The 14418-nt window shown below is 40.0% G+C and overlaps 2 protein-coding genes across 2 annotated transcripts; both read left to right on the forward strand.

Moving 5' to 3' along the window:
- Window positions 1–104: 104 nt before the first annotated feature.
- bysl (bystin-like) lies at window positions 105–8991 on the forward strand. The gene is made up of 7 exons (XM_084928454.1): window positions 105–501; window positions 1530–1680; window positions 3345–3483; window positions 3693–3826; window positions 3920–4080; window positions 8082–8184; window positions 8342–8991. The coding sequence occupies exons 1-7, from the start codon at window positions 237–239 to the stop codon at window positions 8694–8696; spliced, it is 1308 nt and encodes a 435-aa protein (XP_084784580.1). The 5' UTR covers window positions 105–236; the 3' UTR covers window positions 8697–8991.
- A 1832-nt stretch (window positions 8992–10823) lies between these two features.
- Window positions 10824–14410, forward strand: ccnd3 (cyclin D3). Its single transcript, XM_084928457.1, has 5 exons — window positions 10824–11135; window positions 11208–11423; window positions 12591–12753; window positions 13482–13624; window positions 13850–14410. Exons 1-5 carry the CDS (start codon window positions 10902–10904, stop codon window positions 14045–14047), a joined length of 954 nt encoding a protein of 317 aa, XP_084784583.1. The 5' UTR covers window positions 10824–10901; the 3' UTR covers window positions 14048–14410.
- Window positions 14411–14418: the final 8 nt, after the last annotated feature.

Raw genomic sequence — 14418 nt, forward strand, 5'->3', positions numbered from 1 at the left:
GAATATTAACACCGTTTCACAATGAAACAGTCAACTGACGTTGTTGTACTTTTTTTCTGAAGTGGTCGCCGAAAGCCGGATGTTACGTGAGTGTATTGCGTCACTTCCTTCTCGCCGGACCTACACACGTGTTGAAGCAGTGACTGTTTACAGTGTTTGGTGAGGTCTGTCCCGTAGCTCGCACATGTCCACGGGAACATCCACACTGTGGTCACAGCTGAAGTAAAACCGCAGCGATGCCGAAAATCAAACGATCCAAAGGTGGAGGAGAGAAGAGCGGAGCCGCGCCAGTGGCGCTGGCCGACCAGATCCTGCAGGCGGACATTGTCCGAGCCAAAGGCCGGGTCAAACTCAGAGACACCCGGGAAGAAAGCGACGACAAGTACGTGGACGAGCGGTTGTCACGGAAAATCTTACAACAAGCCCGCATTCAACAAGAGGAACTTCAGACCGAATATGGGCTGGCACCAGAAAAGAAGAAAGCACCAGTCACTGTTCTCGGTAATGTTGGATTGGTGTCGTAGTTATCCTTAAATTGGCAGATATTTGAATAGAGTTTGGTGAGCCAAGTGCTAGCACCATGGGCACATCAAGTCAGTCGTCTTTGACACACATCGCATTTGTTCAATGTCTTCTGACTAGATTAGGTAGCTTTTGTTTATATACCTACATTTGTCCTTTAACTTTCATAATCCACAACATTCCACAGCGCACATCTTTTCATGAGAAAAAACTAATACTAGCTCTGGTTTGCAGTCTTGTTACAATACGTATAAAATACACTCTCACAAGCACATTTTAAAACATAAAATATAATTAAAAAGCATTTCTCTGGTCCTGGATATTTATTTGTAGCAGGTATGTCATAATCTATAAATACAAGTAATATATCCATTAAACCTTTATCATGTGCAACCCCGTTACACTACTAATTTTTTTTTTTTACCCCCAATCATATCATTTTTAATAAAATTGTCAGAAATGTTTTTATTAGCTCAAGGGATTGATCTGTTAGTCTGCTGCCTTTGTAACTGCTTTTACAAAAAAAAGTAAATATTGAAAATTTGGTAGGTTTTGAAAGTTGCTTAAATGAATAAAAATTGAGTATTATCTGTTATCAAGTGTGAACGATGCTCAAGAATTTATTAAACAATATTTTTTAATCTACTTTTTCGGGTTCTGAAGTATTGGCTGCAGAGATGCGCATAGAAACAAAAATATCATAAAAAGTTTATCTTTAATGCCTGATCTGGACATATTTAATATTTAGTTTTTTCTTAAATACATACCAGAAAATTATAAAATAATAAGACATTTTTAAAGTGAATTGTCCTCCTATTGCTAAATGACCTAGGAGTTTTCCACACAAATACATAGAAGTGCAGCACATGTTGAATCCATGTTAAAGTGTAAAATCTTTCCTTGTGATTGTCTTTATCAAGAGACATTACTTAACTAAAATTTTTACACCCAAAACAGTTCAGTGTGATCTTCTAATGAGCCATCTCCATCTTGTAATCTTATTTTAGGGCCTGAGTCTCAGGATGCAGACTCGGATGAAGAATGGCCGGCGCTGGGAGCAGCAGGTCCTGCAGATGTTGAGTACGATGAAGAAATCGTCGTTGACGCTGAAGATGAGAAGGCCATCGAGATGTTCATGAACAAAAACCCTCCAGTGAGGTGAGCTACACCATCGCTTTAACTTAAGGCGCTGCGAGCTCAGCAAATCCTTAGCTTTGTGTTTGTATTAATGCTGTGCAATAGTGGAAAGTTTGGTATCGAGTAGGGGTGGGCGGTATAAACGGTATACGGTAGAAACGAAATGAATTTGGCCAACGGTAGAGATTTTGACTATAGTGCATGTTGATGGTGTCATCAAGCTGCACCTGTTTTGGTCGAAAGCATTGCAGTGGCTGCAAGCAATGTCATCTGCAAATTGGGCGACAGTAATAGCAAAGAGACGAAGCACGTTTTAGAAAAAGAGGAAAGCCAAAAACTGCGCTTCCTCCACTTCCCTACCATTGATTCATTAATGTTGAATTCTCTCGCAGCAGCTCTATTCCCATGTTGTTGCAGTATATTAATAACTAACCTCGTATTGTAGATGGATTATCTCAGTTGTTCTCCTGACTGAAGTTTGGTCCGTTTACAGCATCCTGCCATGCGATTGCATTTGTCCCTGACCATCAGACCCTCACGTAGAGCAGGGCGATATGACCAAAAATATTTATCACGATATACATTTGAAAATTTGCGATAACGATATAACTGACGATATAATTGACACTAGACAAAATGCTTTACAACTCCACAACTTTATTAGTGCAAAAAACCCCAAAAAACATCAATGTATTTCACTTAAACAAGCAGCTGTTTTTTATCTGCATTAAAGTTATATAAAAATTTAACAGTGCAAATGCAAATTCCTCGCTGACAGTTTAACCAAAAAGCATTTCCAGTGGAAACTGGCCGACATATCCTCAGCATAACCATGTTTAACATCCACTAAACCTAAGAGGTTATACACACACAATACGGTAATACTATGTTGAAGCACAGTACGTATCACTCCGCGAGGCTCCTGCCTACGATAGCCATAATGCTCCGACAATCCATCAAGGGGTGCGGCTTTGTAGTTTACCAAAGTCGTACTAAAACATTTTTGACAGATTTTTGAGCGCCGTGTTCCACATAAAATCGGTTCGAGGTCAGTAAGCTCAACTAGAATTCATACATAAGGCACACTGTCGATTTTTGAGAAAATTAAAGGATTTTAAGTGTGCCTTATAGTGCGAAAATACAGAAGAAAAGAGTATATCGTGATATATATCATTACCGCACATGCTTCAAAGTGTACCGCGATATGGATTTTAGGCCATATCGCCCAGCCCTAGTATGAGCCAATACCAGCACTTCTAACCTTTAAAGGAGTCGCCTTCAATTTGCAAATTCTAAATATATTTTAATGACAGCTAAATCTCTGGTTTTTGCTTTCTACAATAATTAGTTAAAACACCAAAGCACATCTTTTTAACTTTTCATTTAATTTGAAACTTGTTTATTGTTTTTTTGTTTTTTAGAGCTGTAATGTTATTGTGGGTTTTTGGATCCGGTTCTCTTGTTGCGATCAACACAACAAGGTTCATAGTGCATGTTTGAAGTGTAGTTTTTCATTTCCAAAACATAACTTATCCAACATAATTCAGTCGGCTACATAATGAACACGGAGGATAGAAACAAATTATCGATCAAATTGTGCTGGTATTGATCCGATACCAATACCAGCACTGGTATCGATATTTGGATTGGTCGGCAAACCACTAACTCCTTTGTGGCTCTTGCAGACGGACGTTAGCCGACATCATTATGGAGAAGATCACAGAGAAGCAGACAGAGGTGGGCACGGTGATGTCAGAGGTTTCCGGGTGTCCGATGCCACAGCTGGACCCAAGAGTAACAGAAGTGTACAGAGGTGTCGGTAAGGTAAGTTTACTTCAAGCCCACCACACGTCAACTAACTGGGAGACAAACTAAAGGAAAATAGACACAGTAAGTGGAGAAGCCCACTGGCCCGGTTAGTCATGCATATCATATCGAGCAGAGGGGGAGTTTGTACACACCGCTTGTATAACAGGTGTGTTTTTGTTAATGGAGACATGTTTAAAGTTGCCCTTTCTCTTCTTGTGCTTCAGGTTCTGTCGAAATACCGCAGCGGCAAACTGCCAAAGGCCTTTAAAATAATACCTGCGCTTTCAAACTGGGAGCAGGTTTTGTATTTGACTGACCCCGACTCCTGGTCCGCAGCTGCTATGTACCAGGCGACGAGGTAAACTTTGAGCTGATGCGCTTTGTGATGATTAGTTTTCCGCAAGTTCCCTTAAGTGATATAATGAAGTATTTTTCCTTGTTCCTTTTAAAGGATATTCTCGTCCAATCTGAAAGAGCGAATGGCCCAGAGGTTTTACAACTTAGTGCTGCTGCCTCGAGTACGGGATGATATCGCAGAATACAAGCGACTGAACTTTCACCTTTACAGCGCCCTGAAGAAGGCCCTGTTCAAACCGGGAGCATGGTTTAAAGGTGAGACTGAGGATTCTAATAAATACTTAAGATTGAGAACAGACTGTGACAGAACTGAGTAGAAGTGTGTGTGGAAGTGATTACAGAAATATAGTAATCATAGTAATATAGAGTCATGTGTTTTCAAACTAAAGCATTTAAATAAATGTTATGTTACTGTACATTCTAGGTGTTATATTTAAATGTAGCAAACAAGCAGAACTAATTGGACTATTTCTGAAAAACCACTGGTGAGCCACATGTGTCTCAGCTGAAACACTGAAATGCATATTTTCAAAATGCTGTGTGTTCATATGACACACATATGTTCATAAAGAGTATTCATATGAAAAGAGAAGGAGAGACCATAAAAGTACATCGTTCCTTGTGTTACAGTGCTGTGATTGCAGCCATTCCTCAATTCCCTGTGAATAGGACCCATGGCCTTTAATTAATGGTGATGACAATCTGCACATCAGTTATAATGAAACTGATATTGTGGCTCATTGTTATGCAGTGGTGCTGGAGATGCCTACAGTCGGCTGAGACTGACTAAGTCACTTGGATGAGTCATGAAATGTTTTTCCCTCTGAAAACACAACATGTAGATGAACTCTGTCAGCTTTCTAGGATTTCCTTACTCGGGTCGCTGAGCATTTTAAGAAAAGTGCTGCATTAACTGTGTAGGAATGACAACTGTTGTGCACATTGAAGAATATGTAAAATGTCAAAGAACAGTTTCCACTTTCTGAAATATCTTTAAGAATTCAAAGTAAAGGGTATCTGTGAAGTCAGGACAAGTTCTGGAAGAGAACATCTCCATAAATTTGCACATATGCTGAGCAGAAAGCAAAATACCCACATGACTGCAGAGCAGCTGCTTGAAGCTTTAACTGATTGGTGTGGTTGTACTGTTTCGCTGTGTTGATGCACAGAAGAGATCTTGTCATTGGCAGCATCTTTGTAAGCTGGGAGGAATAGATTTCACTAACTTTTGGCAAATTTTGCATGCAAAAATGATGCATTCAGTCACGACAAGGAAACTGAAATAAGATTGGGGTATACAACTGGACAGTGATCCAACATAGACTTTGAAATCCACCATGAACTACTCCAAGAACCCCTACAGGCTACAGCTGTGTGTCTCTCGGGCCTGTAAACAGTAACCTTTGTTATTGTTTGATTAAATCTTCATCGAAGGCTTAGATCCAGTTGCATGTAACCCTTGGAAAAGAAGTGGGTACATTAAATGACTGAGAGGATTTGGCAGCTTGTTGCATTGCAGAAAACAAGCTTTCTGGGACATCTCAGATTTCCAATTTCAGCACTAAATTTAGAAATATTATTCTGAAGACCCTGACGGAGGATTAGACAGTGTCCACAGGGTAAATAGCACCATTGGTTCTGGTAGGAAAGTAATTAACACACTCAAATCTAATTGGGTCAAAGCATCTTTCAGACATCCACAACTGATTGTTGAGGATGATTTTTGTTTAATCTTGTCAGTCTTGTGTTCACAAATTGTCCCAGTTCGGTGGGACTATTTTCCCTAAACATCCTGTGACCTATATTCTGGCAAAAAGGTAATGCGAGATGTCACCACTGTGTGGCAGTGTTGCTTACAAAGATGTATTTTATAACCCACGAAGCATGAGAGAGTGGGAGAGTGAGAAGTGATCAGAAGCATGCTAAATATTTAGTTTAGTGGAGAATTTGAAGACGCTAGAATAATGTGTTTAAAAAGCTTCAAATATTATTTTTTAACATAATTAAACAGCGGGCAAACTTGTGCAGAATCACCTTAATTTGCATTTCATGAGCACATGCAGCCCAAAGAAAAATAACAGTAATAATAATCATAACCATGTTATAATGATTCTAGCATATGTATGTATGTTTGTAGGATCTACTCCTAGACGAGTGGAGATATTTTAATGAAACTTTGCATAGACATTGACACTGACCGTCAGCATCTGTATGGCATATTGAACATCATAGAATGAATGATATATAGTATATGATGGGGTGATATAGAGTGGAATGCTTTGGTATAGAATGGAATGTCATAGAATGGACCGACATAGTATAGAATGGAATATTATACAGTAGGGCTGTGCGATATGACCAAAATCTCATATCCCGATAACGATATAAATCACAAAAAATGTAATATTTTCTGTAAATTCTGTGAATCTCGTATAGGTGAAGTGTTTCCAGCTGGGCGTCATGTACCTGGAGTCGAGTGTTTTAACCGATGCATGAAACGACACATTTTTAGACATAGGTTTTAACGGCCGCCGTTTTCTTTGTATTTATTACACGGCGTGCTGCGGGGAAAAGCCTGTTCTAACGTTTGAGTCTAAGGTTTATTTTTTAGCACCTGGCGGCTCTTTTTTTGCTTCTCATCCGTAAACACTCTGCATACTTTTTCACGTGATTCCGTTTATTTTGAAAATTCTCAACAGGATCTTGAGTTTTATTGTGAAAGGTTTATGTGGAAAATAAACAAGCGGACATGCGATGGTTTTACCGTCGTTGTTGCTAACGACAACCCATAAAAACAGGCGCTTGTCCGTCTGTAGTGTGGTTATATCAAATATAAGAGAAAGAGAGAACTTTAAGAAATTAATATAGCCACTACAGTGACCATCAAAACGATGAAAAAAATATTGCCGTAAACAGTTTATTTTGCGACACCACGAAACAAACGATAGCGTAAAATGAAACAATAGACATTTTTATATCGTCATCCAATATATATCGTTATATCGAACAGCCCTATTATACAGTGGAACACCATAGTATAGAATGGTGTGTGTATAGAATGGAAAGTCATATTATACAGTGGGGTGTCATAGAATGGAATGCTATAACCATACAATGGGATGCCATAGTGTAGAATGGAGCGCTATATAATAGAACATCATAGTATAGAATGGAACACCATAGTATAGAATGTAACATAGTACAGAACGGTGTCACCAAATGGAATCCCATAGTATAGAATTAAACGCCATAGACTGCAATTTCGCAGTATAGAATGTTGTGGCATAGAATGGAATGTCATACATTAGACTAGTGCTGCAGCTATCGATTGTTTTAGTAATCAAATAATGAAAATGTGTATCCTATTGATTAATACTATTGACCACTATTGATTGATACTTTTGTCTTATTAATGAGCAATAATAAATATTCAAGAATGATCAAACACAAGTCAGTCAAAATGAACTGCTCATTGGGTTCCATTTTAGAGATTCTAGTGTTTTAAAGTTTAACTGCATACAACAAGATGTTATATTTAAAACATTTTTTAAGATAACTTTTCTTAAATGGAAAAACACATAAATAAACTCAAGTACAGTGAAAGACAAATAAAATAAGGTGTATATTCAATCTAAACTAAGGCATCAAACATTTACCTTTACTCTGTGTTCTTGGAAGGCTTTCCCCAGTGTTTTATCGGTAAAGGTTTTAATGGTGATTACAGGAACAGCGCTGCTGTTTTGGACGTAAGAGAAGTGTTTTCATTTACTTAACCTGAGCACACCACCTCAGTAACATCTCCGCCTCTTTGCTCTTCACGGTGTGTAAACACACTCCAGCTCCACTTTGCCACTGTTGCCTTTATCAGTGTTTTTGTTTACAACTGGGCGCTGCACGTGTTTAATGTTGTCAGAGTTTTTGTTCATACACTGCTCCTAAATGCATTTCTATTGCAAGTCTGTTTTAAGTCACAAATGACTTGCCATAGTATAAAAGAGAACCCCATAGTATAGAATGGTGTGCCATAGAGTGGAACGCTGTAATCATAGAATAGAATCACAGAACGCCACGTCATGGTATAGAATGGAACATCATAGAATTGAGTGTATAATGGCATAATACTATAATTAATTGAAAATGTAAAAAAAAAAAACTTGCAGTTTGATCCTTAATTTTTTTTTACCTTTTTTTATTTCTGTCTATTATAATTTTTCTGGAACACTCATTTAACATTTCTTTCCTCGACCTTCACACAGGTATCCTGATTCCTCTCTGTGAATCTGGGACATGCACTCTGAGGGAAGCCATCATCATCGGGAGTATACTCACGAAGTGCTCAATTCCCGTGCTGCACTCCAGGTGAGGCTTCCTCACTGACATACGCTGGCAGACAGATGTCAGCATTTGCTCATGTGAAGTATTAACCAGCTGTCCTTGAAGGCCTCATTCCGTGCAGTGCAGGCAAGTTAACACCGAGTTCAAGGTTATCTAACAAGCAGTCTTTCTTGTCTTTCAGTGCTGCAATGCTTAAGTTGGCAGAGATGGAGTATAATGGTGCCAACAGCATTTTCCTGCGCCTCCTGCTCGACAAGAAGTACGCCCTGCCTTTCCGTGTTCTGGATGCCTTGGTGGCCCACTTCCTGTCCTTCCGCAGTGAAAAACGCGAGCTTCCTGTGCTGTGGCATCAGAGTTTACTTACCTTGGCTCAGCGCTACAAGGCTGACCTGGGGTCTGAACAGAAGGAAGCACTGCTGGAGCTGCTCAAGATACAAACACACCCACAGATCTCTGCAGAGATCCGCAGGGAGCTGCAGAACTCGGAGTCGAGGGACATTGAAATCGGGCTCCCTGTTACAGTGGAAATGGACTGATTTGGTTCGGTTTTCTTCCTTAGTAATGTTTCCTCAGCGTGAAAAAAAATCTTGGATTTTCAATATTCTTCTTGTCATGGGATAAAAGAGTTTGGAAAGATCAGTGTCTTGGAGTTCGCACATTTGGAAATGCACACCACTAGTGATACTGCTAATGTAATTTCGTATCGTCACGCTCAAGCTTTTTCTCTACAGATGCAGAGGAATGGTCACGTGACTTTTCCGTTCATCTAAATAAGAACAGCTCTGTTGTTATGAAGCAGAACATTGATTAAAAACGAACTGAATCTTTAAACATTTGCCATCAATGTCCATTTATTGCTTTTGCCTGTTAGAGTTCTGTAGGAGTTGTAACATGTTGAGTATGTCAGATTACCAAGTAGAGAGCTGCCTCTGGTTTTAGACATTTTTACAAATAACTTCACATATTTATACCACCAAACTAAGTTAATGAGTCCTGCATTACTAGTGTATAATCGTGTCCGTCTTGTGAAGGAGTTTAACAGCCATTTGGTAATTTAGTTTATTGACCACAAATGGAACATAGTTACACCAAAAAAGTTTTCCCTGGGCCTTTTTGTACACTGCTCAAAACCTTAAAGGAACACTTTGAAAGCATCAGATCTCACTGGGGATAAAATCATGCTGATCTCTTTACTGATATGAACTAACTAAAGTGTTAGGAATGAAAGGCTGTCACATCATGTGATGGAAATGAAAATGATCGACCTACAGGGGGTTGAGTTCACTGGCGTAGTCTCAAAACGGGTCCAAGATTTTCATCCTGCCACCTAATGGCAGTGAGCAGACACCAGTTCTGCAGATGGTTTAAGGACCACCTTCGGCCCTGTCAAGCTCTCTTAGAATAACTTCCTGTCTCCTAGAAGGAAGTTTCAAAAGACAAAAAAGGACCCCGGTTGTCTCATTGTTCCACCTGTTAATTCCCTGAAACACAAAGCAGCTGAAACTGATTAACAACGCCCTCTGCAACTTAACTAACCAGATCAATATCTCAGAGATTTACCTGACTCGATGCTTTAGTCTGACTAAAAAAAAATGCTTCTTTGACTTTTTTGAGCAGTCTAGATTTGCTGTTGTGCTTGGGTTTGTTGTCCTGTTGCAGAACTAATTTCAGTCAAGCTTTAGCAATCAGAAGAGTTTATTGTGAACACAATGACTGCAAGGTGCCCTCCGCCACTGTGTTTATACCGATACGCCGTGCTTGGTTTTTGCCAAACATAGTGCTGTGCAATATGACCAAAACATCTCAACTTTGCTCTTGTTTATCTAAAGGACACTGCTCCAGAAGTCTTGTTTTCTCAGGTGCAACTTTTTAGAGAGAAAAGACTTTCTCGTGAGAACCCTTTCAAATAAGCCATACGTGTTCAGTCTTTTTCTAACTCTGCTGTCATAAACTTTAATATTTAACATGCTTGCTAAGCCGGTAGTCTGAGATGTAGTTGTTGAGTGAGTTTGAGTGAGCATTGGCTTGAATATAGTTGAACTAAATGCCAACTACAGAAGTTGACCCAAACTGCTTTAGAGACAGCTAGGCACATTTATATTCAAGGTCTCCAAAAAACCTAGTTTCAAAATACATAAAAAATTGAAAGGTTGATTTTGTAAAGTAAATATTACAGTGGTTTAGTGATCATTAAAATGTGTTCAGTATTTGTAAGTTAATGATGACTCATCTCATAAATCATGACACAGCGCTGTCCTCTATAAGCTGCCTTTATAGGCAGAAAGTGTTGGTATCGACAATACTAGACCTGTATTTACTTGGTATCAAATTTGCTGAATGGCACAGAACAAAAATAAACAAAAAAGAAAGTTCCTAAATAAGGCTATGAGATATGGGTGGATTTTTGTTTAGAGGTCTTCGAGATTTCCAGGGGGAAAAAATTCCAAAAATATTTTTATTTTTTAGTAAATGTATATGCATTTAAAATGGCAACGAAAAACAAGAAGAAGACAAAATGCAAATAAGCTGGAAAATATTCAGCTTTAATTTTTGTTTATTTTTTGAGGGCTAAAATAAAATTCAGTTCAGTTTGAAATTAATACTCTTAAAGAAAAAATATTGGCTGAAAATGGCGTTATGTCAGCAGCTACTGGACAGCTAGCTAAAAGAGGAATGGCCGCCATAACGGACCGAAGCTAACGTTAGCTAAACGGTTTATTGATGCTCCTTCACTGAACTGGATGTGCCTGGAGATGGAGGGCTTCAGAGTTGATCCAGAGATGGGAAATGTTAGTGAAACAGAGCAGGCTGTGGTCCCCCGGGCGAGCAGGGACCACGCTATGACCGGTGACCTCAGAGTACTACACAACCTGCGGGCCTTTGAGGAGACCAGCCGGGTGACCTCCCCCTTTGACGGGGTGCAGACAGAAATCCAGCTGTACATGAGACGGATACTAGCTGTGTGGATGTTTCAGGTATACACTCATCAGTCAAAGTGTAATTTTCCACATAGTTCAGGTGAAATAAACCAGATTACTGTCTGACAGGTGTGTGAGGAGCAGAAATGCGAGGAGGAGGTGTTTCCGCAGGCGATGCGTTACCTGGACTGTTACCTGAGCCGTTTTGCAGTTGAGAAGACCAACCTGCAGCTGTTAGGGGCAGTTTGCATGTTCCTGGCCTCCAAAATGAGAGAAACGATCCCCCTGACTGCCAGCAAGCTTTGTGTCTACACAGAAAACTCCATTTCAGTCTCAGACATTCTGGTAAAGGCATTAACTATTATAAAGGAGCTAATATCCTTGATGTTTATCTCCCCTCAAACAGCACAGAAAAACTACCACCACTGACCAAGTCTGGGTTAAAAATAAATAAATAAAAGTAATAATTAAATGCACAATTAAGTTTGGTCGCATAAGTCTGAGGGATCCCACATAATAAGTGAATAAATGAATCCGCTTTTCCCACTAAAATAAAATGTATTTATTTGACATCCTTGATGCTTTTTATGCTTCTCTTAAAGCACTTTTTTTAACCTCTTTAGGCTTCTAATAAAAGAAATGGTGAAGGGATTATACTTATTTTATTTAACAGATCATTACTGGTACATCCCAAGTATACACAGGGAGGCTGGATTTAAACCCAGGACCTTCTTGCAGTGAGGCGGTGTTGCAAACCACCCCACTGTGACCCCTCTTTCTGTTGCATTTATTGCAAATATTCAAAGCGACCTCATGACTTAACTGAGCCTCCAGTTTGTCTCTTTTAAAAGTGGAATCTGTAATACTTGTTTTCCATGGATCTCACGATAATCCCCAAAATCAACACTGTTGCTTCTTAATCTGTGGATAGTTTTCCTGTTTTGGCCGCATCCAGAAAGGCCAGCTACATTCCCATGAACCTCAAATGTCCTGGTGGTCAAATGAAAATCAGACGGCGTAATGACAGTCTTGTAGCTTTCCTTTTGTCATGAATTTCATGAGAGGACATTTATAAACTTGACAGAAATGCATACTTTGACCAAAGCAGTGCTTCTCAAACTGTGGTTTAGGCCTCAATGATATGACATTGGGCAACTGCAGATGGATCGTGGACACACCTTTCAATACTTTTATTCCATCTGAAAAGGAACAACAGTTGTAATATTCATTGAAGACTAAGTAGAGACACTTATTGGTACGATTTCTAGGGGCACAATTTTATCAAGGCCATTTTAGAAGATCTTTGTAGGTAGGAAGCCGGAAATGTTCCCTTTTCACAATCATTTTTTTGACCAAAGGCTTGCAGGCATGCACACTGTTCAGGACATGGGGGTTTGACTGAGGGGTTAGGGTGACCAGCACTCGTTGGCTGATCTGAATGAGCGTTCCTGCTGTGGGATTTTGATGGTGGACTGGTTTCAAGGAATGTGTGTGTGTGTGTGTGTGTTGCAGCACTGGGAGCTGGCAGTGGTGTCAAGGTTAGAGTGGTGTCTGGCCTCCGTGGTCCCCTCTGACTTCCTGGAGCCAATTCTTCACGCTCTCCCCTTTGTCCGACCTCCCCACCTTCAGAACATGCGCAGGCATGTTCACACCTACATCGCTCTGGCTGCCATGGGTACGTTGCATAACTGAGTTACCTAAACATGAAATGGTATCCCCAAATGAAAGACAATATCAGTCAATTTAGTGTTCAATTTAAGGCAGACAACTAATGGAAAATACATTTTGACCAAAAAAAATCTTGTAATGAAATCATCTCATTTACACCCCCCTGTAAAACAATCAGTGATAAGACTTTTTACTTCATGATCATCAAGGGACTATTTAAGCCGTGAACAATGGGCACCAAACAGCCCCAACCATGATTACGATGTGTCAGCAGTTCATTTTGGATAGTGAGAGCAGAGTTTGTGTAATCCTGCATTGTCTGCTATGAAAGACCTGCATCCAGCTATTCAGCTGGCCGATTTCCCACCTATCTCTATCTGCAATACTGCCCGAGGCTGCAGGTCACAGGGATACAGTTAGTTGCTGCTCTTTCAGGCAGCTTTTACACATTTTCAGCCCCATAAAAATAAGACATTTTAACCCACTAAGGGTGTAAAGCAAGAACTGAATGGCTGAGTTTTTGTCTCACCATTTCTCCTGCTTCAAGCAATTAGGATATCATATTATCCTGTTCTGGGAAGTGTCTGTTTTAAGCTTTTAGGTTCATCTGTCAGGGTGTGTCGACAGTGGTGGCGACCATCTGTCTACCATCTATTTTCTTTCTCAATATTGTGTGGACAAAGTGCTCATTATTTATAGAAGACACGAAAGTAATAAAACATTTTTAATTATCAGAATGCAGGTTTTCAGTCTTCCCGCCCTCCACTGTAACGTGTGCCTGCGTGAGCATCGCCACGCAGAAGCTAAAGCTGCTGGACGCTGGCGTGTCTGCAGATTCAGTGATAAAGTTTTTGGCCGACCTTTTGGCCGCTGATCAGGTAAGGCTAATGTTTAACTGACTGAGTTTCAGGCAGTATCTCTTTTGACTTTGCCCTTTCGTCAACAGCGATGGGTGTATTTGTCGCCTTTGATCAAACAGCCTGAGAACTGCTGCAAACAAACCACTGTTTAAAAAGCATCTTAAAACATATCCATGATTATATGTGCGGTCTTGTCACCGCTGACAAACTCATTGTTTCTATGTGAAACATGGCCCCGAACAGAACGCCCTGCTCCTCTGCTATGACCAGCTCAGGATTGTGTTAGAGCTCAGCCTGCCCTCCAGTTTTCAGGATATGGTTTGCAAGCCAAAGGAACACGGATCAGGGAGCAGTTACACCCCTGCTGACATTCAGGATGTTGTACTGACACCGTCCCCCCCACCTGAGGAAATCAAACTAAAACACTCCTCCCTGCCTTGAAAAGTTTACTGCCAGGAAATGAAACGAGAAGGCCAGATACGATGGAAGAAATTCATCTACGTGGCTCTTTGATTAAGATTATTTTTTTGTGCATGCTTTGTTTAAGAGTGTTGTTTTCTGGAATCGCGTAAACAGTTTTATCCCTTGATCTACATAAAAACCTGCTGTGACAGTGAGAATTAAATTGCACCCAATCCTGCCAGCAGTGTTTGCACATTTTAATTGTTACTTTTTGCAAATCTAATACTAGTGATGGTGGTTCTGTTAAGTTTAAACTGAAGTCTGTGGTTCTAGCTGTGCCGAATGCAAATGAATCCTGTTATACGTCAATGCAATATCTGTATGAAGGCCATTAACAACACTGGCCAGCA

The sequence above is a fragment of the Perissodus microlepis genome, chromosome 5, assembly GCF_051167445.1.
Source record: "Perissodus microlepis isolate ML-2025 ecotype Zambia chromosome 5, ASM5116744v1, whole genome shotgun sequence".
Taxonomy (NCBI): domain Eukaryota; kingdom Metazoa; phylum Chordata; class Actinopteri; order Cichliformes; family Cichlidae; genus Perissodus; species Perissodus microlepis.